We start from the raw sequence: 27573 nt of genomic DNA, 5'->3' as shown, positions 1-27573 counted from the left end.
TGATCCACTTTTCACTGTTGCTAGGTGACAGGCTGCTACTTCCTGTGGAAACAGCCTTTGCACCTGTTGCCGAAACAAGAGCCGAGCTAAGAATTCCATATGTACCCAGAAGCTGGGGTCTCGGGGGGACGTGCAGGCAAAGTCATGTACAATGAATTACACAAGTGTGCAGTTAAACTGGCCAGTACGGGCCCAGTGTCACAGTCACTGAGCCTGTGGCCTGGGTTAGTGGATCATTGTAATAATAAAGTACGTCAACCTGAGTCAGGGAACGTCTGGCTCTAAATAATGAAAGGAACGATATCTTGAAATGAAGGTATCCCAGTTTAAAAACTGAGATTTCAAAATAACAGATTTCTATAATGTCCAGATAAATAGAAAAGTTTACGAGACTGCATTCATGGATGTTGTAAGAAGAGGCTGTAGTTACTATTTCAAGTTTTTTCTTGCTGTCATGTTTCTTTTGGACATGGTCATTTCTGATCACCTGCAATTTACTATAAAAAAAATGGCTTCTTTTCAACTTTTAACTTTTGATTAAATTTGCCAAACTTTAATACATAATTAAAAGTGTTCATCTATGTCATAAACCAAAAAGACTGGCTTCTGATTTTTCTCTGTCATGCAGCCTTAGGGGGCCCCGGGGGCCTGAGTCGTGCTGAAATGGGCCTGGCGGAGGTGCAGTGTCACCTGGACAAAGAAGGAGCGTCTGACCTGGTTATTGACCTCATCATGAACACCACCAGTGACCGAGTCTTCCAGGAAAGTATCCTCCTGGCCATTGCGTTGCTGGAAGGTGGAAACACCACAATTCAGGTCAGTTAAGACTACATTTCTCCCAGGGAAACTGCAACTGATCTGCATTGTTTTAATTGAATGGCCTGTTATCTGTTACGGTCAGCTTACCCGTCAGAGAATCTGTAGATGATCTGCTCCAATATGATCACTGAAAACAACACACGGTGTCATGGATGCAGGTTCTCATTACTAGAGGATCTACAGTATATAGGTCAGTGAGCCACGGCGTCTCTTCTTCCCCTCATATCTACCAGGTCATCATGTGGCTCAGAGGGCAGCTGCTAATGATATCATCAGTGCTAAGATCAATTTATTATAAACATGTTTGTACGTATTTCACTTATTCACAAGTTTATGCCATTTTCTTCTTTGCTTTAACGTTAGCTAATCAACCTGTCTGTCTCTAGCTGTCTCCAGCTGTCTCTCTGTCTCTTTGTCTCTCTGATTGTCTTTTTCATGTGTCTTCTGTCTGTCGACTCCTCCGTCTTTCTGTCCGTCCATCCGTCCGTCTGTAGGTTGTTGTGTAAGCACGAAGCTTGCGTAATCAGACTACAGCTAGGAAACCACTGTGGTGATAATACTTTAGCTTCCCACGGCTGCTGCAGAGCCACGTCACGTGATCGTCAGCCCGAGTTACATAAGGCCTGTGTGAATGAACAATGAGGAATGTCTCAGCCTTCAAAACATTCCAGCCTCTCTACCGCTCCCCTCGCTCTCTCGCTCGGCCCAAACTGGGTCATGCTGGGCCTCCGGAACTGGGGCAGTGGGGAGAGAGAGGGTGAAGGGACAGGGGGGGTGGGGGGACACAGAGGGGATTGAAGGGAAACTGGAGCTCCTCTCAACCCCAGCATTCTTAAGTTTCTTCTGGAACCGTGAGGGTCCTACTCTGCATGCAGCGCTAGAAATTTAGCATGTAGTGCAAATATTTGTGTTCAAATGTGACTTCCTGTTTGCGTTTGAGCAAATCCTGGCTTTCATCACGGTCATCTGCACATTTTGTTTTCGGGACTTTTAATTAGCTTGACTTCAATTCCTAAACACCGGATTGAGCACATTTACTTGTCTCTTCAGGAATAATACGAGTTGACTTTTATTTGTCATGTGGAGCCGAGCACCTGTTTGATCTTGTTCTCGTGTAACACAGTTAACTATTGACTCATGACCCACATACCACACAGAAGTACTGAAGATTGCATGCACACTTACTCCCTCACACACGTACACACTCACTCTGCCGTTTGCTGCCATGCGAAGCAATAACATGCATGTTCTAGGAACTCAGACATTTGACAGTCAGTGTATTTGCAGCTCGCTCAGCCGTCACCACTCTCCTTCATCTCTGTCGCATTCCTTTCTCTGTGGAAGACCTCAGACAGCTGTAAATTGTGTTGTGACATGGCGACTTGTGACTTTTCACTCCTCATCCATCTGGCGTGCAACCGTGTGGCGGGCTCTCCTGTTTGCCTCCGGAACACACATGCGCTGCAGCTGCAATCAATCGGTATTGTAAAAAAAAGAAAAGAAAACAGCATTCGTATAAAGTTGGAAAAATGGCAAGAGAAGTGTCTGGTCTGAGAGAAGAGGAGCAGGCGGAGCGATGAGGGGAAAACGACCCGGAGCAGAGCAGCAGCTCCATTTGGTTTGCATGTGGTGCTGCCCGGCCTGAGAGGGAGGGGGAGAGGGAGCCAGGGTATAAATAGCTGTTGCATAACATCCCTTTGTTGATGCCAAGTGGCAGAACGGAAGAAGAGAAGGGAAAGCGCTATGACCTTGTTTTTCTGTGTTGTCCGCCCCCACCTCATCCCGTCTCATTCCACTCAGGGCTCGTCTCCATGGATACAGACAGGGCTCTGTGTTTACCCAAACCTGCAGGGAGCCCGTGCGATGCTTCTCCCTCTCCCATCTCCCTCCTCCTTCCTCCGCCGCTACTATCACTCCGTTCTCTCCTTGACCACCGTGTCGACACGCCATCCGTAGAGTCATCCCTCATCGTGCCAGTCGCGTCCTTGCTTTTCAAGTGCGGTCAAAACACAGATGGTGTCTGGATGCGACAGCAGAGTGTGTATAGAGCAGCTTCGAAACACTGCTGAGGCATAGGCAGGGTTAGACATGAACGTTTTGTTGTTTTGCCTCTGATTCACTGTCAGTAAGACGCAGCCGTACACACATTTCTTAAGAAACTAGACAATGAAAGTGTGCTGCAGTGTCTTTTCTTCACTGTGCTGTTCCGTCTTTATACACGGGCTTGGTTTCAGTGACACGCTTGACCCACTCCGCTCGGCCCAGTTCTTAGAAAAAGGGCTGTAAAATGAAATGACACGTTCAGTCTGCTGCTGCAAGTGAGAACTTTCCCTGCAGGAATAAATCATTAATAACTCCAACATGACCGATGCATTCCCCTTCACACACCATCAATCAAGCAACTTACCTCTACCACAGTGAAATATAATACCTGCTGCAGCTAACTCCGATCCATGAGATGAAATACACCCGTCGGTGCTCGGTCCTGCCAGGCCCTGCACCCTGAGCTCGACTGCACGCTGAGACCCGAGCGAAGTACCTCTAACCCCGGGATATCCCAGAAAGGGGAGATACGACATTATTAAAAAGGAGAGGCTCTGGGAAATGGATGATTACATAAAAATAAAGTTGGCAAACTCAGAGTTTTGGAGAGAATACTCTATTGCGGAGCATGTGGGTGTGTCCTCTCCAAATTGGCATGTGCCTATGCTGGAGATTGCTGACCCAGTTTTGTGAGTGTAAAAAGTCAGTGGGTGTGTGACCGTCTGAACTCTCTGGCTTTCATGTGCTAGTACTGTTAGTGAAGTGCGTGTGTGCGTGTGTGTGTCTGTGTGTCTTTGTGTGTGCGCAAGTTATGTAATGGTACAGGGTGGGGGAGTGTGATGGTAAAAGCTCCTCGCTCTGTTTGCTCTGGTCTTATTGACGTGTGTTATCCTGGCCCTGGGCCTCACGCCTCACCTCCTGCGCTCCCTCCCTCCCTCCCTGTGGGCCCTCGCTTCAGGACAGACTCCCCCCCCCCCCCCCCCCCCCCTTCCCTCCCCATCTCAGGCACTCCGTGAGTTGTGAGGGCGGTTGCAGCTAATCCGCTCTCCCTTGCCCTCTTCTCTCTGTCATCAAGTTGTTTATTGCGTGATGGCCTTGTCGTTGCTATCTCCTCGTCCCTGAGCGTTGGCAGAGTGTGTACGTGCTGGAGGGCTGCTACTCAGTGGTGGAGGACTGGGGTAGGGCACAAGTGCTCTGGAATTCTGCTTCAGGGTGCAGTTATGTCATTGTCTCTGTGGAAGGAACATGGCCTCCGAGTTATGCTGCAGGCTCTCTCTCGCTCTGGTTTTTGACAACTTAATTGGTTGGTCACGTTCTTTTGTTTGCGATGAAAAGACGTAGCTGTGCTTGGACACTAAATGCCAATCCATATAAAGCATTTGGAAACTACACCCGCAAACAGTCTCCTTTGAGCAGGAGGAACAAGGCTTTTTTTGTCCATTTTGCGTAAGAATTTCCTTGTGACTATCATTTATTTGTTTCCTCTAGTAGCCTAGTTTTACATCTAATCTGCAAAGACAGAATGTTATGTAACAGAAGAGAAGTGGCCTAGATACTGACTGATAAAAATCTATCCCGCCCTATCGCTTACTCGTGTTTCACCTCCCTCAATCATTCCACTTTTCTCCCGTTTACTCCCTTAATCTCTCTTTGTTGTCTGTCTAACGGCCACATTTTTTTTCTCTGTCCACTCCCTGCCATCTCCGTCCCTCTGTGTCTGTGTAAGTAGGCCGGGCTTCTCCCTCTCCCGTCATTTTTTGTGAGGTGAGGCAGCCCCGGCTGGTCAAAGTCTTTCCATAGGCTGCAGCAGATAACAGCTCTTACACAATCACAACAGGCCTGTGGGACGGGACGCCATGTATGCGTTTTGCTTGCGGGCTCGAAAATGTTCTAATTCCTCGTGACCCCAATCCAGAGCCATAACTGCAGCGTTTAAGCCTCTCACATCACAGTAAATCCAGACTTAGTTATATAATGTTTGTGTGGCTCCAGTCGAGAGCAATTTGTTTATATCGGGTAACGATTAATGTTTTACCAGTCGGCTGGGAACATTCAGAGTAAAGATTTTATGGAATTTATAACCATAGGAACAATTTAAAACTAGATCTTGAAGCTGGATCGGTTAGGCCATTTAAGGCCAAGTCCATGTCCTCATGTTTCCTGGTTTCACCCTCAGCTCACTGCACTCAACAAGTAAACAGTTGCATAATACAAACTTGGCTGGGGAACATAAAGTTCTTACTTTGTTGCACATGTGGCAGGCGTGTTGCAGGTTTGCATTACAGAGCTGAACACTGGGCCATGAATTAAATGTTATCTTGTTTTGTGTATGAAATGAAAAATAAAAAATTCCTTCCATAGTTTCCCAGTTACCTGAGTGATGTTTTTTTTTTCAATTTGACAAACAGTCTCAAAACCAACACTATAAAAATCTTAATTACTTAACACATAGAAAGCAGCAAATTCCAATATTTGAAAAGCTACAACCTGAGACTCTGGTGTTTATTCTTGAAAAGGGATTGAAATGATGATTAATATTGTGGATATTGAACATTCAAGTGTTTTCCGTAGAGCATCACATGATTGCCTTCATAGTAATTGCCATTTTACAATTCCATTGTTCTCCATTCACATACGTAGGATTGAGTTCGGCTGCAGGTTTGCTTCTGACCCAGCCCTTTGCTGCGTGTCATCGCCCAGTCTCTCTCACCATTTCATGCTTGAACAGTCCTGTCAATAAAGGTGAAATTCCCAAGAAATATCTTTTTAAAGGATAAATAAATGATAATCCCTCCTTTCTCCCCTCCTCCTGTGTATCCAGCATTCCTTCTTTTGCCGCCTGACTGAGGACAAGAAATCAGAAAAGTTCTTCCGGGTTTTCTACGATCGTATGAAATTGGCCCAGCTGGAAATCAAAGCCACAGTGTCGGTAAATACCAGTGACCTGGGGAACAGGAAGAGGGACGATGACAGCCAAGATAAAGAAGTCCCCGTTCGGAAAAAAGGTCAGAGGTCACCTGTCATAACCAAATGTATTGTCTTTATAAAGGTGTTGACAGCGCAAATTGCTAAGGCAAGCGATTCAGGCAGAACAGAAAGAGGAAATATGGATCGCACGTAATGAGGGATTGCACCGGATCCTCAGTCTATCTCTGGTGCTTGTGTCTGTGTAGCCAGAGACTCCACCGTGGTCATGACGGAGGATGTGAGAGAGCAGCTAATCGAGGCCTCGTCCGCCACCAAGAAGGCCTTCACCTCCTACCGGCGCGAGGCCGACGCCGATGAACACTTCACCTCAGCAGACGGCCAGCCCAGCACAGGAGACAAGAACCAGGACGACGGCGAGATGAGCTTCGTCATCGTCATCATGCAGCCGATACTCCGCTTCCTCCAGCTTCTGTGTGAGAATCACAACCGTGACCTGCAGGTGACACAGACTGAGCATCACACACTGCTGGTTTTATAGACACCCATTAGAGTAGATCACAGTTTGCAACAGGATCTGTATTCCTCTGACTGATGAGAGATGTAAGAGCTTTTTTGGTACAGACCTTTTGACTTTTCTGTTTCATCCAAACTGAAAATAACAGATGAAAGAGAAAGGTGCCTCAGGCCAAAGGACTGAAATGTAGTCTGACCGAAAGAGGTGGTCTTGGTCCAGATCGAACTGAACCCCTGTTTGGTTGATTTGCAGATGAAAACACTTTTTGGGATAGTTCAGACTTTCTGACCAATTGCAGGAAGTTGAGCATTAAACAATTGATGAACAGTTAGAAGCAGAATCAACTCGAAGGATTTGCAGTGTTCGCCTCCGACGAGGACGAACATTTAGCGCATTCGGACTAGTTACATGTGTGATCCCTAATTACAATGTGACACAAAGCTAAGCAACTCCAATTTAAACAATGTATAAAGACTGAGACATTGGTTCAATCTTCTTGGTGGAAAGTGTTTCCAGCTTCTTCACTGCAGGGTCTAGTCAGTTTTATAACAAAATGCAAATTCCTTGATCAACTTTTGCATGAGGGGTCATCTCTGACTTGTCGTCTTTATTTATAGAGACATGAAGGTAACAACTTCTCTTCTAGAATGCTTGTGTTCACATAGCCTGTTTACTCTGTTTCACTGAGCCTGGGAAGAGTGACTTTCAGTTACTTAGGATCAACTTCAGAGAGAAAACCGCTGCATTAAGAGTGTTATGCAAACCTTAGAGTGACGCCTGCAGATGTTTTACTGGATAAGGAAATTATGCAATAGTGCATTTTGTAATCAGACAGCTGATTGTGATCTGGTTATTTGAGCTGTATCTCTTGGTCTCCTGGGCTAACTTTCATAAAAAGACTGAAGGACCTCAGTTTATGAAACATCAGGCTTGGGTCAGGTTCAGACAAAACAGAATTCATGTAGGGTTCGGGTCGGCTCATTTTCTCTTGGGCTTGGCCTCTCCATTGCTGTTCAGGCAAACTATTCCTTCAATGCTCTGTACTTGTTTATATGTGGTTTTGAATGGTTGATTACTCATAGCTTATATCTAGTTCACTCCATTGAGACTTATCACACTCATACGACCCCAATCTTTTTTTCTTCTCAGAATTTCCTTCGCTGTCAGAACAACAAGAACAACTACAATCTTGTGTGCGAGACGCTGCAGTTCTTAGACTGTATCTGTGGCAGCACCACTGGGGGCCTCGGCCTGCTGGGACTCTACATCAATGAGAAGAACGTGGCCCTCATCAACCAAACTCTGGAGAGCCTCACAGAGTACTGCCAGGGCCCCTGCCATGAAAATCAGGTAAAGGGGCCACCATGCCTCAGGTGAAATCCAGGACTAAGTCACCTCTGGCCTCTCTTATACATTTTCTATTTTCCTATTCATTCAGAATTGCATTGCAACCCATGAGTCGAATGGTATTGATATCATCATCGCTCTGATCCTAAATGACATCAACCCACTTGGGAAAAAGCGAATGGACCTGGTGCTGGAGCTCAAGGTGAGTTGGCTGGGCCTTGTGGAAGTGGAGTTGAGGAAGGAACTTAAACTTTTTTTGATAATGGGTTAAATCTGGGTTCTCAAACCCCCAAAAAAACACAAAAATTGCTGTAGATTCCCTTCACAGCCAGATGGAAACTTGACTAACAGGCTACAAGCATAAGAGCAGGACATTCATGCGTCTGAGCTGAGCTTGCGTTTGTGCAGCTCTGCCAAGACAAATAGCAGACGAGTGCATTTTCCTAAAGCACCAGGGTTTCTGGATGTTTTCCTTGGACAAAGAAACTGGCAGAGCTGAAGTTCTTATCTCAGAGCGCTCTTCTCCTCTGCCTCCCTTCTCTCTTCGCAGAACAATGCATCCAAGCTGCTGCTCGCCATCATGGAGAGCCGCCATGACAGCGAGAATGCTGAGAGGATCCTGTACAACATGAGACCCAAAGAGCTGGTGAGAAGATGGCGTTCACCTTTTCTTTCTTCATTCCTTTTAACATTCACAGTGCAGCACCTTCTGAGCTTTGGCCGTTTGTGTGCGTGTAGGTGGAGGTGATAAAGAAGGCCTATCTGCAGGGAGAGGTGGAGTTCGAGGACGCAAAGGAGGAGGAGGATAACGAGGAAGAGGAGGAACATGATGCTGCCTCCCCCAGAAACGTTGGACACAACATTTACATTTTAGCTCACCAGGTCTGCTCCTCGTCTCTGCAACATTTTGTGCAGAACCGCATGTTGATGCACAGCATGACGCACAATTTTGTGTAACGGGAAAAATAATGAAAGAAGAGCTCCTTTCTCGGCTCCAATGTGATGAGAAACACATCCATGAGTTGTTTTTTCTGTGACAAGCTCACTTGTTGGCTCTGTCCTCAATGCAGTTGGCGCGTCATAACAAGGAGCTGTCCATGATGTTGCGGCCAGGAGGGGCCGGTGGAGAGGGAGATGAGGCCTTGGAGTTCTACGCCAAACACACGGCTCAGATAGAGGTCATATAACCCTTGTCACATAATATCAACATCTTTCGTAATAGAATATCCCAAGTAAAACAAAGTAAAGGAATGATCCATAAAAGAGGATGTTTCTTGTAAATAAGACCATATGGGCCTGCAGGGGTCAACACGTTTTGGCTCCTTGGAGAACTTTTGAGGTGACTGCGTGTTCCTCTGCTCAGATTGTGCGTCATGACCGAACAATGGAGGAGATCGTGTTCCCCGTGCCCAACATCTGCGAGTTCCTGACCACGGAGTCCAAGCTGCGGATCTACTACACCACCGAGAGAGACGAGCAGGGCAGCAAGATCAACGACTTCTTCCTGCGAGCAGAGGACCTCTTCAACGAGATGAACTGGCAGAAGAAACTCAGAGGTACGGTCAGGAGGTAGCATGCTCACATTCAATACACGTTTATCAGATATGACAGGGGCCACTCATGCAAATAGAAATGGTTATAAACCTGATAGAAGAAGGGCGACAACCCGTTCAATGGTAACTATTGCTGTGAAGAACGGAATCATAACATGTAGCATGCCTTTCTGTTCCCCTTTATATAAGTCATAGGCAAAATGTTTTCCAATGCCAATATTTGGTAACATTTTTCACTGTGACACAGTACCTCACCACATTGTAACCCAATAACACAAGACACTTTGATTTTATCACACCAGGGTGATTGCAGGATTCAGACCATTGAAATAGTTTATTTTAGTATTTGAATAGGCAGACCGGGGGGGTTTTTTCTAAAAAAATGTGATAATAAAAACTTTAAAAGAATCGCCCTCACAAGAAACTTGCTTGATTTGTCAAGCTGATCAGCTGATCTGATGGTGTGCACTACATGGTGTCTTTTTTTGTAACTGTTAGATGTTGTGCTTCACTCTTACAGTCCGAACACATGCAGCTGAATGTGGTTGTGTGCCGGTGAGTTGGTGACATGAAGGGTGAACCCCTCTCTCTCTCAATAGGTCACACTAGGAATAGCAAACATGTGAATAATAAAAACAACAAAAGAAATTGGCTGAATTCCATTTAGCTGCTTTATTGTCAGCGTCCTGTTATTTTTGCGGGCCGGGTCAGTGTCACCCAGTCATGATCTGATCAGAAGTTTTATTAACGTTACCAGTAAAACCTGCTCTGTGGCCTGTGCATGCTGGGATAGACTTACAAACCTCAGCAGGACGAGCAGATATGCAAAAAATTAATGATGCGTGTCCCCTACTTGACAGCAGAGCTGTGTGTGTGTGTGTGTGTGTGTGTGTGTGTGTGTGTGTGTGTGTGTGTGTGTGTGTGTGTGTGTGTGTGTGTGTGTGTGTGTGTGTGTGTGTGTGTGTGTGTGTGTGTGTGTGTGTGTGTGTGTGTGTGTGTGTGTGTTTCCACTGTCTAAAAGCAGACAGGGGCTTTCCACGTTCTCTGGGCCGTGAAACATTACAGTTAGCATATGAATCACAACTGAGAACACACTTGCTCAGACACAAACAAGACTGCGTACCCACACAGAGCCATTTTTCTTCTCTCAGTCAGAGAAGTGAATGGACAGAGAAAAGTCCCTGCGTCTGTCTTGTGTTTTGTTATGTTCCTCTGCTTAGAGGAAAATAAAATAATAAATCAAAAGCCAGATTATGTCTGCTTTCCTTTATTTTGTATGATTTTAATTGAATATCTTTTAGATGTTTAGACCTCAAGATCTTGGTTTCGGCAAAGCGTTTTACCTTTATTAAACTTTTAATCTGTCAAAATCTACATCAAGCTGGAAAATGAATGGAATATCATATTAGCAACACATAAGGTCAATAGTCCGAATATTGGTGATCATGTAAACATAGTCTTTGTCCATTATTTCCAGAGAAATTAACACAAATGTGGAAAAATTTCTCCCACTGTGTAGAAAGGAGAAACATTTAAATTAAAAAAGTTAATAAAAAAACCTTGCTCTGCTCCTGTTAACACATCTGCACCATAATTGAATGGGTTTTCCTCTGGCTACTGCCCATTCTTCATCCCTCCATTAACTTTCCTCAAACAAATGAACAAACCCACCAACAGATACAGGGGAGAATATAACCTCCATGGCAGGTAGAGGTGAAGATGTGTAATGTCTCACTGTGCGTCTCCCTCCAGCCCAGCAGGTGCTGTACTGGTGCTCCAGAAACATGTCGGTGTGGAGTAACGTCTCCTTCAACCTGGCTGTGCTCATGAACCTGCTGGTTTGCTTCTTCTACCCCCTGGAGGGGTTGCACGCAGGTCAGTCACACACGAGTCGACACCTGAGAGTGAGAACAGCTTTTAAAATAATAAGTGTTGAGCCTGACCCACTGCACCGGCGTCCTGTCTCTAATATTACTATAAAGTCTCACTTTACATTTCCAGTCACTCATTGATAATGTGAGAATAATTTTTTACACTTTTCGTTGTGAAGTAGCTTGAGGAACGCACACATACACTCAGAATTATCTTGTTTAGCGCATTAGTTAGGGATGCTGTTTCTGACTGTTTATGGTTTTATTAGACTAGTTTAAATTTTGAGGGTTTTCTGATGTTCCATTTTTTGTATAATTTTGTCGTATAATTTATTCAAAATTCTTGTAAATAAATAACTTTTGGCATTTTTAGCAAAAACACCTGGTTTATGTTACTACTGTTTTGTCTCTCCCGAGCTGTGTTGTAACAGTTGTGGTGAGGCTGTTCCTGTTACAGCTCCTTCTACTGTGAATTCTTTCATGCATAATTGTGTGTGTTACTGTTCCTGTGTTCGGTCTGCCCTGGAAACGGGGGTCAGGCAAAGGTTAAGTGCTTGACGATGCAAAGCAGGAAGGACACGAGAGTTTCTGCTACAAACTGCTCTTCTTACGCTTTACAGCCTTTACTAAGGAAGCATGTGTTAAATTAATGTGAATAGAGTGAATTTCATTTAATTTTATTGTATTTATTTATTTGATGCAGACGGAGCAAATTAATGAACTTTAGCATCAAATGCTAAATGGATATATGCCGGAGTTAGCAATAATGCTTGTTTACATCCGTTTCTCGACTGATACCGTTCATATAGTTGATACAGACACTGGTATATAAACACACAAAGAGTGCGATCAAGAAGGCGAATTAGACATTCACTTCATGTGCTGAGGTAAATTGCACCGTGGCTTAACCTGGACTTCAACCTGCGATATGGTGCAACCACCCACAGACAGATAGACTTTGAAGAGCCGACACCCATCCTTCTTCCAGTCCTCGCCGCTGACACACTGATCTCCTTTTTACCACAATGCTCTGATCTCCTGACTTGTTATCGCCTGACTGGGATTAGGAGCAGGACACACCCTCACACACACAAACACAGACTAACTTCCACCCACGCCTTGGAGCGGGAACTCATGTCTGACTTTCAGTACTATGGAGACAACAGACAACACAGGAATGCCTTGTGCAATTCATGAGTCCCGTACACTCGGCTTGCGTGGACCCACACACGTGAACATTCATGACAGCACAGGTGATCAAAACAAAGTCCTACATCATGCCCTACTTTTCAAACACTGCGACCTGTTGAGCTGCCCAATTCTCTCTTACTGTTGTTGGTTACTTTGGTTTATTCTGTCAGTGGTTCAGTTTTCAGTCCTAATGTTTACCTGGTTGCTCAGAATCAGATAATGAGTACTTAGTAATCAAAAGGAAGAACAACCAAATAATTAGATGGCAAGACAAAGATACACATACCTTCGCTAAGGCTGATGCCCTATCTTGCTTTGTTAAAGAAATAAGTCAGTTGATTTTTTGTGTAATCCAGTTAACTAACAAACTGAAAAACTGCAATGATAATAAATCAAGTCATTGTTACTTCCTTGGCTATGGTAACAATGACTTTACATTTATTCACAGAATTAAACCAAGAACAACCCCAAAAATAAGTGAATAATCCAATTTCCAGTTTCTTTGCATGTGTCAGTTATTTATAATCAAAACTTTAAACTTAATGAATGAATAAATTTGTGCTAAACTATAAGCTCACATTCATCATACGATTGTGTTAGATCTTCTCAAATCATCTGTTAGGATAACAAGATATTCATCAACAACAAATGCACTATTTAAATTTTGTATTGCATTCCAGAGAGATAAAGATGGTGCTTTGAAATAATTATGCATTTTTTCAATAGTTAATCATTGTCTTAACTTAGTGACAAAACTAAAATTCCATTTTGTGTGTCGGTGGTGATTGTACAAATGAAAATGAGCTCACAGTCTGAGTGAGAACTAAATGTACTGTTCTCTGGAAGTTGTTTTGTGTGACAGACTTAGTCACGTGAGACTCTAGCAAACCTTTGGCCTGCTTAAACAGGAAGTTTTATGGCTTTGGGTCGCTGCCTTCTTTCTATTACTTGTGTGTGCGTGTGTGTGTCTGTGTGTGTGTTGCTTCTCCCCGCTCGCTCCTCATGAATCTTTCAGCTTCGGTATTTTTAGAGGCGGTTGTTATGTAAGTGGCACCTGTCATGTGATCTCCACAGGGATTGGGAGGGAGAGAGGGAAGGAGACGGAGGGAGGCGAGGTGGGAGGAAAGGAAGGAGGGAGGGGAGGGGAGGGCAGGAGGCCTCACTTACCCCCAGTGCTCCCCTTCTGCTTTCTCATTTAACACAATTCCCTTGTTTTTTTTTATATCCTTGACATTCTGCCCCTACTCTTTTTTCTTTCTCTTTCACCTAATCTGTTTTCTCTTGATCTTTTTAGCAGCAACACAGTTGTGAAATCACTCTGTGTCCAGTCCTCATTGACCACAAACACTACCAATTTAGTCCTTTGCTTTACAAAAAGGTGTGGGGGGGCAAGAGTTACACAGGCAGCAGGTCGGATGTTGACTTGTTCTTTTTTCCTGGTCAAACCTGGTCAAGGCTTTTACCCCGAGTAACACGTTATCACATGAAGCCCCCTGACAAGGACACTAATCCTGGATTTACCCCAGAAACAGGGCAAGCGTCGGGTAGGCTTCTACTGAAGCTCGGTGTGTGCACACACAGAAAGTATGTCAAATAGTTTGTGTTACGTAAGTGGCTCTCTCTGAGTTCAAAGTCTCACTAATGAAGGCCCACGGCATCCCTGAGAGGCAGAAGTTAGTGGGGCCTGTTAAAAAGTCCCTCGTCCGACTGCAAACTGCACTGTCATCCTTTTGACATTTATTACTCCATATTCCATCTATCCATCAATCAATCTGTATTTATGTAGCACATGTCAACCAAAGCAAATGCAATTCAAAGTGTGCAGTTATTGTTGATTTTACAAAACATATGGTGTTAAAAATTCGTTAAAAACTTTCAGATTTAGAGACCAGTGCCCTCCAAAGAAACTAATACGAGAGAGGGCCACACTCAAGGAAAGATAAGATAATGAAATACATAATTAGAAAATAGAATAAGGAAAAATTAAAGATAAGAAAAATATATATAAATATTTAAACCATGATAAAACATTGCATAAAAGTAAGACTTAATAGCTGGGTCTATGTTTAAAAATGTCGGTATTGTCAGCTGCTCTCAGATCATCTGGAACTGGTTCTGCTAAGACAAAAATAACCAGAGGACCTGAGGGCCTCTTCCACGTCATACACCACAAGCATTTCTGATAAGTAATCTGGTGCTATTTCGAGATTTATGAACTAATAACAAAATTCTTAACTAGCATGTAAGCAGTGTTAAGATTTTTTAAATATGTGTGATACAGGGATGGCTCCAGGGGTGGTGCCAGGGGGGCACTGGCCCCAGCTGAATCCTGTTGCATCCAGAATGAATTGTCACTGATGGATTTTGTTCTTTGGTCAACCAGAGAGGAGAGCGTCCCAGTAGTCTAGTTATAAAAGCCTGCTTTAGAAGTGGCCTCACTTTGCCGATGTTCTTCAAAAGATGAAAAGCAGTTTTTATGACTTAGTGGACATGAGCCTTGTAATTCAAATTCAGTCAAGTTTGGTGCTTGAGTAAATTTAGTTTTGAGTTCAGTTTCTCTGTCTGAGCCTTTAAACCAATGACCATGACTTCTTTTTTTTTTGTCCTGGTTGAGCTAGAAAAAATGTAATTCATTATATAACAGTTAATCAGTAAATCTTACCAGTGCGGTAATGCAGCTGCTCTCCTTTTATGTGTTTGTTGCTGCAGGAATGCTCGACTCCCACCTGTCGGCGCTGCTGTGGATGGGGGTCTTGGCGACACTGGCCATCGTCATCATCATGCCACAACCGCTGGGCATCCGCGCCCTGGTCATTGTCACCATCCTCCGCCTCATCTTCTCTGTCGGCCTGGAGCCCACCCTCTTCCTTCTGGGTGCCTTCAATGTGAGTGGTCTACCTTAAATGGTCAAATCACAAGTGGTGTGACCCAAATCAGGTGTCCATTTAGGAAGTTAGTTACCTCAACCGAAGACGTTATGTTTTCAGGACTGGCCATTGGTTTGTATGTTTGCTTGTAAGCAAGATTACACAACGCCTGGATCCAGAAATTGGTCAGATAATCAATTCCAGAAAAATCCCAGCAACATTGATAACTTTGATTAAAGATTTTTTGTTTCTGGGGTTTTCAAGCATGTATGTCTCTAATGTGAGTATATGACACAATTCTCACTATTTCATTTTTTCATTCTGGAGTTTTTAAACGTTGATTGGATTCAATGATCAGATTGAAGATGTCAGATTGGGCTCTAGGAAATCATGATGGGTTGTTTCTTTAATTTCTTTGACTAAACAATTAATAAACTAAATCTGCAGATTAAATGACACTGAAAAATTGTCAGTAGCTGCGTGAGAATGTTGTTTGTGTGCTCCAAGTATTTTAGAAAAAAATCTTCAAAAATCCACAGATGTAGTTACTGTATATGATTGTCCCTATGACGACTGCTGACAGTGCATTAGCTCCTCAAATCATTTATTAACCTGCATTGTGTCTGAGTAAAGGCAGAAATCTCAGACAAATGCAACACAAATATGGAATAATGTACTGACTGCATGGCTGCATTACACTTTCCTTTTTTTCATTGTTTGGGTGACCAACCCGGTCAATAACACACATTGCTACTGTAACCTCAGAAACCTCTGCCTCACTAGTTCCAGTTCTTTTGTCAACTCTCCCTCACACTCATGCCCACTTGGCAGACCGCTGCCCCTCACTGCTCTGCCTGCCAGCGCCTGGCTGGGTTATGGGGTGTGAAGTGCGTCACTGGACCCTTGAGAGAGGGAAACTAGATGTGCTCTTTCGACTCATTATACACACACGCAAAATCAAGTGTTGCACGCACCGCTGTCGTCTCCCCTCTCCCCTCAGTGTGCTGCGTTCACATGTACACACACACAAACACAAAAACCAGGTTATTGAGAGAAATCAGGTTAAGGCACGAAACCGGAGAACGTGTAACCCTGGACTGCAGTAACCGGGTTACTTCAAAATCTAGTTTACCCACGGCTGAGCAGAGGTCGACGATGTGTTTCAACATTTTTTAACCAAGTGTTCAATTAACCGCTTAAACTTTGAAAATGGGTTTAACTTAAAAAGTTTTTTTCCATCAGTCTCATTCCTAGACTTCAGAATAAAAGGATGCACTGCTGATGACCTTCCCATTCATCCCTCCCCACTGCTGACAGTGAAATGTCTGTAACAGTTGCTCTTGTTAAAACCCTGTGAGACTCGGTTCAGCGTGTACATGACCGAGCTGTGTTAACCGGGTTTCTGTTCATCCCTGCACCCTGGTTTTACATTTGCATGACATGACACGTGAACAAAAATGAATGTGTCCTCATTTGTGGTAAAAGTGCCCAACTCCGGCAGTTTCTACCACACAGTCCCCAGCAAAAGCAACTGCATGTTTCTTTAAGCATTAAAATGATTGAGGTACTAATTATCATTATTAAAGTGGTCAACTTTGTCTTCCAGGTTTGTAATAAAATCATCTTCCTCATAAGTTTTGTGGGGAATCGAGGAACCTTCACTAGAGGATACAAAGTCATGGTGCTGGACTTTGAGTTCCTCTACCACCTCATGTATCTCATCATCTGCTCCCTGGGGGTGTTTGTCCACGTCTTCTTCTACAGTCTGTTGGTGAGTGAAGCCCTTTACACACACCTCCTCCATATAGTGTAGGGACAAAGACAAAGGTGTAGGCTGAAATGTGATGTCAGCAGGTTTTTTGAGTGAGAACATGTGGAAAATACTTTTGCTCTCTCTGAATGGAGCCCGAGATTTTCCTTTCCTTTTTCTTCGGGTGCATTTGAGGACGTGTCCCGGTGGCAACTCACAAATCACCTTATTCAGTGCTGCTGTGGTGTTGTTGTTGTTGTTATATGAGGTTTTATGTGCTGGGGCCTCAGGTCTGCTTTACAACATGTCAGGTTTAATATGTCATCATTTGAAGATGTTTTACTTTCACTCGACATGTTTCCTAATTTTTTTCACCTCATCAAAAAAATACTGAAGGTAAATTTGGATTCAAGCTGGAAAATGTATAAAGCAATTATTATTTTTTGTAGCTTCACATTAAACATTTACTAGTCACTATGCTATGATAACTGTATGTTAGCTCAAATACATTTTATACGGAATTGTCAGTTTCTTAGTTTGTGTTTTGAGAAGCATTAAGTAACTTTACAATGAATTTATTGGCACGTCTTTGGTCTTCTCAATGTGTTGCCTCTCTGCAGCTGTTTGACTTGGTCTACAGAGAAGAGACCTTGCTGAACGTGATCAAGAGTGTGACACGTAACGGCCGCTCCATCGTGCTCACCGCCGTGCTGGCGCTCATCCTCGTCTACCTGTTCTCCATCGTGGGCTACATTTTTTTCAAAGACGACTTCATCCTGGAGGTGGATCGGATTCCCAACACGACCATGAGTGAGGAGACGCTCACACAATTACACATCATACGGGGCTTCATTTAGAAGTCAACATGCATGAACTACCTCTTTGTACTCTCTAGAAAGTGGAGCCAGTCTGGCCGGCGAGTTTCTGTCTCAGGGAATGTGTCGCGGAGGGATTGATGAGAACTGCACCACAGGGACTGTGCAGGAAGGTAATGTTTACAACTTCACTTGGTTTTCACCTGGATTTAGCTGGAGAAATCCAAATTTTGCTAGGTATTTGAATCATTAAGAACAGTTGAGTAATACTTAAATATTCACTGTTCTTATGTGAGTTTCTTGTCACGAACTAAACCTTTGGAAAAGTGTGAATAAAAGTTTAATTTGTAATGTGGTTAATTTTTGTGAGAGGTTTAAATTGTAGGAATTGGCGGGATTAACACTCGGCTTTAAAACTAATTTTAGGTTGATGAGGAAGACTAAATATATATGCAAAAAGAAAAGATTTATTGTGAAATCCAACAAGTTAAAATTATTTTATGTAGAAGCTGTTTCAAATCCTGGGAAATCACCCATGTCCTTTTTCAAAACACATAAGTGAGACTGTTTGATATATTTGTCAATAAAGTGCATTGTTTCTTTTTTTGTTCTGCAATTTAATTCATTTCACATTTCATTCATGTGACTCAAGTCGACGGCCTGTTGACCAGAATATCTCCCATGTGACCTCATCGCCCCATCATGTGACAGAAACATGAGACCGTCCCAGCTGCACGCCCTAAAAAACAGTTTAATGCAGGGGAACTTCTTCTCAGTCCGGTTGTGTGGTTCTTTTTGTTCCATTTGTTCTAAAATGTAGTATCAAATAATACGAAGAACTAACACATTCAGTTTGGGACTCATGATACTGTAGCTTCTATCAGTTGACTGTGAACAGACTTAACTACTGTGCCGGTCAGGACCTATAAACTCTATCAAACTGGACAAACTATTTAGAAATGTTGTTATATATGTGTAAGTGTAACCAAAGCCGCGGCCACATTCCATCTAAACAATAACACTTTTTGCTTTGACTAACCGCTTTCACACTGCAAGCCCAAACATGTGAACAAGGTTTCAGCTCTTATCCAGCTTTGCAACCAAACCAAGGATATTTAGGACCAAACAGCAGATAGCAACTCACATTTATATGTGACAGGTCCTGCTCTCATACAGATTACTGGTGGTTCTTTATTATTATCAAGGGAGATTTTTAAAAGCAAGACAATACTTGTGTTGTTTTTTATCATAACTCAGTTGAATGTTGGCATAAGAAAGTTCATTGTAACACAGGTTCATACCTCTGCCAAGGCCCAACAGTGCCCTGATGAAACCACTTTTAATTAACTACATCTGAATTTTTCCCTTGATCTGCACTTAATGACACACCCTCATAAATATCAGTTTTTAAATCAAGATCATCGAATTAGTTTCTGAGAAAATCAACGGGAAAGAAACCTTCATTGACCTAATGTTAAAGAATGTGAAGAAATGCTTCTTGCCTGACCGACACCACTTCCTCAACCAAGTTACGTGGAAATTTGTTGCATGGTTTTTGTGCTAACACTGACGAAAAACATTACAACAGGACATCACAACACTAAATGTGTGTTTGTATGTGTCACACAGTCACAGTAATAATGTCTTAATGTAAAGGTTATGGTTACACACACTCAAATGCAAAGCACATATCGCAGGTCACCACAAGTTCACCACAATTAACTTTCTCACAGGACGTGAAAGTCTGTGAGACTGAGCACTTCTGAAGCGGTGCAGCAAATATGTTATCACGCTAATAAGATGGAATATGAAAATGTATCTGCATATTGTTAGTAGTCAGGCTCATAAGTGGATTTAATACTATTCAGCCACAGTGGTTTTCTTATGTTACATAAAGTAAAATGAGTAGGAACTCTTTTTCCTCCTTCACCAGGTTCATGAGGACTTCAAATGTTTTTGGCACTTTTCATTGCATTTTCCACGTCCGTAGACACACGCACCTGCTAGAGTTAAATCGACTGTGCCCAATTAATTCAGATGACATCTTTCCATTCCTTTGTGCTTCCACAGACTTTGGCAATGACAGTGAGGAGCAAAGCAATAAGGAGCGGACCTGCGACTCCTTACTCATGTGCATCGTCACCGTGCTGAGTCACGGCCTGCGGAGCGGTGGGGGTGTCGGGGACGTTCTCCGCAAGCCTTCCAAAGAGGTAGGTGCAGCTGTGATCAGGCCTGTGAAAGTGTGCGAGGGCTGAGAGGGTGAGGCACCCGCAGCTGCAGGCGTGGGTCATGTGAGCTGGCTGTGAGCCCGCCGTGCCTTGAACTTGTTTTTGTCTCACAAGCATGGAGGTTGCACAGTATTTACGGTCTTACAGCTGCGTCAGCCCTCCCCCCGCCTTGTTTGAGAATCAAACCTCAAAATAGATTTCCACCGAATTCAGGCTAGGCCACTAATGATGTCAAAAGAGGATGTTAATGTCTCCCACACATGTTTTCAACTCAGTGCACGTTAGGCAAGATGTCTTGCGGAACAAGCTGGACCTAAACCATTGTGAGTGTGTGACTGCATGAAGCTGCTGACCACTCCAGGGTAATTCCCTTCAGGCTCATGCCATTACTTTTGAAGGGGATTAACTAACATCTTAATGTAATATCAACCAAAGAATAAGTACTGAGGTCAACAGCAGAGAGCAATCGGTTTATAAAGTGAAATATTGTTTTCTCATGAGCTTTAAATGTTGTTTTTTTAATTAGCATTCTCCTGAATCTTTTAATGAAGCTGCTCCCAAACACACAATAGACATGTTGGTCCAATACAAGCCTGCGAGACCTCTGAGATCACTGGGCAGTGGTCTGCTAGTGGTGCCCAGGGTCAAATCTACACACGGAGAAACAGCTTGAACTTTTTTATTCATAAGCTATTTTAAAAGGTCTTAGTGAAGGTCTTAGCATCATTGTTTTTCATTTTATTTTCTCTTTTATTATTTTTTCTTTTATTATGTTTAACGTTTTCTCTACTCCTTTAATTTTACTCAAATTTTTTTTGAAACTGAGCTTTCAGATTTTAATTGTTTCATTTAATTTGTGTCTGTGCTGTTTATTTGTATGTCCCTGTTGTACGGCCCCTTGAATCTATCTGTGTATGAAAGGTGCTAAACACAGGCTGCATGGGTTGACCGGCCCTCTGCTGTCTCTGTTACTGAAGCATCTGGCAGGTTACCCCCGTGGGCTTGAGTTACCATTAACATCCATGATGACCAAGGTTGACCTGGTTTTTTCGACCCATCACATCGTCCCCAGCTCATGCTTACGTAAAGACCTGCCTTTCGGGTCTTACATGTACAGAGAGCATCAGTCCCCCTCAATATGAAATCATATACATATTTTGTTGCCTTACTGAAGTTAATAATTACTATTAAATCGAATGCGTTTCTTGTCTATAGCTCTAAATAAGCAGCTGCACAACTACACAAGATTTGGTGCCGACCCTCGTCTACATTTAACCCTGTTTCCTGTTCCTTTCGCAGGAGCCGCTGTTTGCTGCCAGAGTCATTTACGACTTGCTGTTCTTCTTCATGGTCATCATCATTGTCCTCAACCTCATCTTTGGAGTCATCATCGACACCTTCGCTGACCTGAGGAGTGAAAAACAGAAGAAAGAAGAGGTGCTGAAGACGACCTGCTTCATCTGTGGTGAGACTACTCAGCTGATCACTTGTTGGAAAAGTTGAAGTCTCCCAGATGTGGTGTTTTTTTTCTCTCCTTTCCCTGCTCAGTTGACACATGGTGAAATATTTTCCTAAGGATATTATCATGGGAATCAAAGCTCTAGCTTTCCAGTGACGGTATGACCTCTATTAATCTGGCCAGGACGGGGTTTGTGAGTCAAAGAGGGTCTCTTCCTCTTAGTCAATACTCATGAACCTCTGATTTCTCTGCGTGGTTGTGGTTTCCGGTAAAAAATATTTCTGTGAAGGTGTATTTACTTTGCTGCACTCCCCTTCCTCTCCTCCTCCTCCCCCCTTCTCTCACTTCGCTGTCGTTCCAGAGAAGGCTGAGTCATGAGGGCTTCCTGCCACCGCTGTGCTCGCCTCCATAGTTCATGTCTGTCTCGCACGTACGGATAATTTCTCCCACTCACATACACACACACAGACACACACACAGACACAGACACACACTTATTCATACGCACTTGATTTTCATAACATATGTTTTGTGCAACTTCATGGACAACCCAATCTTTACACTGCTGTCTATCACCTTTTTCTTTTTCTTATACGTAAATTATGTGTGTGAGTGCCTAAATACTCACAGTGCATGTTTCTAAATGTGTGGGTTTGCTAGTGCTTCAGCATCATTTGTGTGTGTGTGTGTGTGTGTGTGTGTGTGTGTGTGTGTGTGTGTGTGTGTGTGTGTGTGTGTGTGTGTGTGTGTGTGTGTGTGTGTGTGTGTGTGTGTGTGTGTGTGTGTGTGTGTGTGTGTGTGTGTCGGGTCATGCAGTGTGGGCGGCTGGTAAGCATATGGAATGAGAACAGTATATGTCGCCCAGGCAGCCATCAGCTCTGACTCACTCATATTAAATAAGGCCAGGCCACAGGGGGAGCTGCCGTCTCTATGGTTTCCAGCAGGACCCCGAGGGAACAGAAGATGCGGAGATTAGGATCCGATCTCAACAGGCTTAAGTGGCTCTCCATCCTCCAGCTCGGTTTAATAAGCCACCAATCTTTCTTTCCCGCAGCATTCAGATTAGTTTTGAGATCTTGGGGGTCCGAAGACATTGATTGATGTACGTCAGGATCTTCCTGCACAGGATCCATACCTGTGGTTGAATTTATTTTCATTCTGTGCATCAGGATCAATCCCACAGTAAAACAGCATCCGCCACATCCTCTGAAGAAAAAGTCCAATTAGAGCTTAGTTGATATTCTCTCTTCTTGTCGTTATATATTAAGAAATCATTTTTGGATCAACAAACATGTCATCCTTGCTAAATCTTGCTAATAACTTACAATGCTATTTTGATTGTCATACTGTTGGGATTCTGTAACATGGGTCTGAATTTTGAGTCAGCCTCTGCTTGTTTTAAAGAGCAGAGGCTGAGTCTTTTCAGAAATGTGCATGTTTATTGATGACTTGAAATTAGTGGAGAGCTAAAGTTCTGTTTTTAATAGATATATATATCATCTATAATATTGCATTATAACAATAATTTTTCGTTGATTTTAAATGAATTTAGAGTTCACTTTCAATGTGTAAAGCAAACACCGCTCCAGTTTCTGAACTGTAGCGGTCAGGCCACATTAAGCATTTTTCTTTGGAAATCCACCTAAAAAACTCCCCTGTGCTGTTTCACCCCCACAACATGAGCACCACTCGTCTGATCGCCTCTCTTATAGGGGAAGTGACTCTTTCTGGAGCTGTATTTGGTTCTAATATACCACCGAGGAGGTTGTGTTGTCACTGCTGTTTGTCCGTCTGTTAAACTACTGAACTAAGTTTTGAAGATTGGTGTAAGTGCTTGATAAGGGCCAAGGAAAAACAATTTTTATTGAAAGGAGATTAGGCATTATTAGCACATGTGTGCTTTCAAAGCACAATTTCATCTCTTTTCATTGCATTGTGGATGTTAAACACAGCATTACTCACTTTTATTTTCTATTTTCATTTAACCAATTCGTACTGTTAGAATGCAATAACTTCAAATGAGACCACAGGACAGATTAGCTGTATAAGTTCTCCAATCCTGCTCTGAACTGGGAAGGCCTGGTTTGCAGAAACATTCATTCCTTGCCTGACTTTATGATCTTTCCTGACAAAACAAATGAAGCTTATCTAACTTAGTGATCTATTTCCCATTATATCAATACTTTTCAATTAATTAATTTGTTCAAAGTGATGTTTTCCCTTCTTCGGAGGACAAGTTTCAGTTTTTTAGTTAAAATCTTTCCCCCCAAATGCCCCTTGATGCAAAACTGTTGTGTGAATCAGGTCAAATAAAAGCCAACTTCCTCTTCTTTTTTATGAATCCAGGTCTGGAGCGGGACAAGTTTGACAACAAAACGGTGACCTTCGAGGAGCACATCAAAGAGGAGCACAACATGTGGCACTACCTGTTCTTTATTGTACTGGTGAAAGTGAAAGATTCCACTGAGTACACGGGCCCTGAGAGCTACGTGGCTGAGATGATCAAGGTAAACAACACGCACGGCCACACCCTGAAGACAAGCGCATGGTGCATGACATCGCTGAGCTGCTGATGTGTAAATGGAACATAAAGGGAAATGTGTTGTTCAGAGAAAGTTACTTCACTGCTTAATGACTTGTCCTCTCTTGCTCTTAACGTTCATCATTTCCCATTTACTTTACATGTTCACATTGTAACATGTTAGCTGTGACCGAGCAGAGTTCATCAGGTTATGCAGCTTCATCAGTCGCGGGTACAGAACCAGTCGCACACACATTAGTAATCTGTTCCTCTATTCTGATTTCATCTGACAGTCATACCAGTCATGCACATTCAGTGGTACAAACAGATAAACAGGAAGTCAGTGAAATGAGACACGAGCTGCAGTCACGTACTCCAACTAAACAGGTTAAAGCACGATAAGAAATAACTGGTCCGTTCACAGGGTTTTTCTATTTCTGGTATGGTTTGTTCTTGTTGTGCGGCAATAACGCCGTCTCAGCTTGTTCCTCTGAAAAACAGATTATAGACGAGTGTCACGTAGACTTCACAATTAATCACAGTATGGCCAAACATTAAAACCTTTAGTTTATTAACCCCTAGTATGATGTTCTTGATCGACCACAGGAGCACAACCTGGACTGGTTTCCACGGATGCGCGCCATGTCGCTGGTGAGCAGCGACGCGGAGGGCGAGCAGAACGAGATCAGGAACCTGCAGGAGAAGCTGGAGTCGACCATGAGGCTGGTGGCCAACCTGTCCGGACAGCTGACTGAGCTCAAGGAGCAGGTACATTTGTTTATTAGCAGGATTGTGCAACAACTAAACAACTGATTTCCATGAAATTTTGCTGAGGGGTGGGTCAAAGGAAAAAAACCACCTAATTATCAGATCCGGATCGGGGGCCGGATCCAAGACTTTCACTTTCTTTAACATTGCTTTCTTTAAAGTTGTATACATTTTGTTGATTTCTCAGACAACGATTGATGGATCATGGAGGACTGATATTTATGAGTGTGCAATTTAGTGCAGAATCCAAATCAAAAATCTGGATCGATAGAATTTAAATGTAGTTTCATTAGGGGAACGTTGAGCCTTGGTGGAGGTCCACTGAGTGTCATTGTCGTTTCTTATTCATCTGCCTCCATTTGAGAAGGACAGCTCTCCTATCCTCCAGTTTTTACAGGCTGTTTATGGTAATTGTGAGTCATAATATTGCTATGGTCTGGCACGGTAACTTCCTGGAGTTAAAAAAAGTGCACACGTGTAAACAATTGGTCATTTTACACACTAGTTTTCATCTATTTTAAGTCATGCCTTGTTTACATCCAGGTCTACTTTTTCCTTACCCATTTTGGCACAGTATTTCATTCCTCCATTGCCACAGTTGGACAGCGAGTGCATTCGTATACTCTTTTGAGTCAATACAATACCACCACTTACAATTAGATTTTAGCAATACTATTGGTTTAAAAACTCTGTGGGGTATAAATAGATCTCTGTTTCCTCACAGATGACGGAGCAGAGGAAGCAGAAGCAGCGAATCGGCCTCCTGGGGCATCCCCCTCACATGAACATCAACCCCCAGCAGCCTGCCTGAGGATTCCCCGGGGGTCACTAGTGCCTGAGTGCTCCTGATTGGGTGCCAAGTGCAAAAAAATGGAGAATGCCAAAAGATGTGTCCTTCTCCAGCACTGAATGTATTTATGTCCGACCGTATGCTTCGGCAGACATTCCTACAATAAGTGTTTCTGAATGTCTATGAAGTGAAAGTTATCTGAGTATGTTACTCGTGGCTTCGAGGGCAGATGTGTGGGTGGAGTATGTGCACCATGTGCCTTGGGACCCGAGAAGCCGGTCTTGTAGGTGTTAGGAGATGAAAACACTGACTTGAGCTTTACTACCCTGGATGCCTTCTGCGTTGTACCACACTGACTGCATGCCAAAGTCCAGCCATTGTTCCAGAGGGAGTCTTCCTCTCGAGGGGCCTTGTGTTGAGGTTTCAATCCTCAGTGTTGCACCACCAAACTCAGGTCACGTGGATTTGACGGTTTGTTTGAACTCTACAACACATTTTTGGAGATTTTTGGGGGGGGGGCTGACAGCAGAAGAAAACAATAATATGCTAAATCTAACTAAATAAATGAAATTATACCATCAAACATTTAGAATAAGGAGACAGCTCCTCTGTACAAACTGAAGAATTCAAATTATTTTCCAATGTTTCTACAGTGTTGCTAGTTCATGAAGACAACAATTTACTTTCATAATATTTCTATAATCTAAAATGAAGGTTCTACTTTTACCAGGACACTATTTTTTTAACTGTGATTTTTGAATAATGACCTATATGAACATACTGGAGGGAAGGAGAGGGTCATGTGACTGCAGGTCAATGCCATTGGAGTCACAGTAGATGCATAAAACCAAACTTAAAGGATTTTTGGGAGCCAACGGTGAATTAGGTTGATTATTATTCTTTTGTGCACTAAATTATTTACTCCTCCTTTATTTAGTCCTGAAGCACTGATGTTTTCTGTAGCACACACAATTGTTACTTTTCAGTTGGTCACTTTGTAAAAGAACCACAGCTCTGGGTGTGTGTGTGTGTGTGTGTGTGTGTGTGTGTGTGTGTGTGTGTGTGTGTGTGTGTGTGTGTGTGTGTGTGTGTGTGTGTGTGTGTGTGTGTGTGTGTGTGTGTGTGTGTGTGTGTGTGTAAAAGATGAAGTAAAATATGTCATTTGAAGTGTTGCTTGACCGAACTGTGTCTGAATTGTACATTCCATACTTGGAGTATATATTTAAATAAATAGTGTGTAAAAACGACTATATGACTGTGAGTGTTTAACGGAACTGGACCATGAGCAGATGAGAAAATAAGCTAATTTGAATGTTGGCATTTTTCTAAATTATCACATTGAAGTCATATTCATATCTATGTGTGTATCCTGTTACCTGTGTAACTGATTCAAGTTTGGAAGCCATTTATCTAAAGTGCAGCAGACAGATTAATAAATTTGAAGTTATTTTGACAATAACATTTCAGATGAACAGGGATCCTCTACACATGAGGAAGTGCACATATCTTGTAGCCATGTTGTATGAGGAAAGTATTTTAATACTCTGCGTACAGAGGTGAAGCTATTTAGTTTTAATTCAATGCACTTGTAAGTCTTTAAACAGCACACAAGAACTATTATGTATGTTTTTTAAGATCTATACCGTTCTTTTTACTCAGATTTCTTGAAGACTAATATTACATTATAAATATAGCCCAAACAAATATCCCTTCACTTGTCGGTGGATGTATGTATCACATAAACTAATGCAACACTTAAATAGTTTAAACCAATCTAACAGCATCCGTTAGAACGTTATTCAATTAGCCAAGAATTCTTTCTAAAATGTTTAACATGTTTTTTACTCGATGTTCTGCGTGAAGCTATATGATCTACAACTGAACTGAGGCGACTTGTCAGGGAATTAAAAAAATCTAATAAAATCTAATTAAGTATAATTCAAAGTTAATTTGCCCCCATTACGGGGCTTTCCATCATTGCTGGGGTTATTAAATAAAATCTAAATCACTGTGGCCTCTGTTATGGTCATCTCGTATATTTGTCTCTTGTAGCCCCTTATATTCAATTTACTTCACTCGAGGAATTCCCTCCTTTCACTTAAGGCCAAT

The 27573-nt window shown here is 42.8% G+C and overlaps 1 protein-coding gene across 8 annotated transcripts in view; it reads left to right on the top strand.

The window, feature by feature from the left end:
- The window catches only part of LOC128446158 (inositol 1,4,5-trisphosphate receptor type 1), a 65809-nt gene extending 39098 nt beyond the window's left edge, over positions 1–26711 (top strand). For all 8 annotated transcript variants that reach the window (XM_053429183.1, XM_053429149.1, XM_053429141.1 and 5 more), the window contains 19 exons: positions 629–816; positions 5684–5867; positions 6036–6289; positions 7454–7654; positions 7743–7853; positions 8202–8297; positions 8390–8533; positions 8722–8829; positions 9015–9207; positions 10957–11079; positions 14976–15151; positions 16740–16904; positions 17504–17693; positions 17779–17871; positions 19769–19908; positions 21226–21391; positions 23732–23892; positions 24513–24674; positions 25399–26711. In XM_053429183.1, the coding sequence (XP_053285158.1) occupies positions 629–816; positions 5684–5867; positions 6036–6289; positions 7454–7654; positions 7743–7853; positions 8202–8297; positions 8390–8533; positions 8722–8829; positions 9015–9207; positions 10957–11079; positions 14976–15151; positions 16740–16904; positions 17504–17693; positions 17779–17871; positions 19769–19908; positions 21226–21391; positions 23732–23892; positions 24513–24674; positions 25399–25485 (2942 nt within the window). In that variant the 3' untranslated portion in view covers positions 25486–26711. The remainder of the gene's footprint in view (positions 1–628; positions 817–5683; positions 5868–6035; positions 6290–7453; positions 7655–7742; positions 7854–8201; positions 8298–8389; positions 8534–8721; positions 8830–9014; positions 9208–10956; positions 11080–14975; positions 15152–16739; positions 16905–17503; positions 17694–17778; positions 17872–19768; positions 19909–21225; positions 21392–23731; positions 23893–24512; positions 24675–25398) is intronic.
- The last annotated feature ends 862 nt before the right edge of the window (positions 26712–27573 follow it).

Source organism: Pleuronectes platessa, chromosome 2 (genome assembly GCF_947347685.1).
Source record: "Pleuronectes platessa chromosome 2, fPlePla1.1, whole genome shotgun sequence".
Classification (NCBI taxonomy): domain Eukaryota; kingdom Metazoa; phylum Chordata; class Actinopteri; order Pleuronectiformes; family Pleuronectidae; genus Pleuronectes; species Pleuronectes platessa.
Note: the sequence above shows the minus strand (reverse complement) of the source record. Positions and strands in the feature narration are given on the sequence as shown.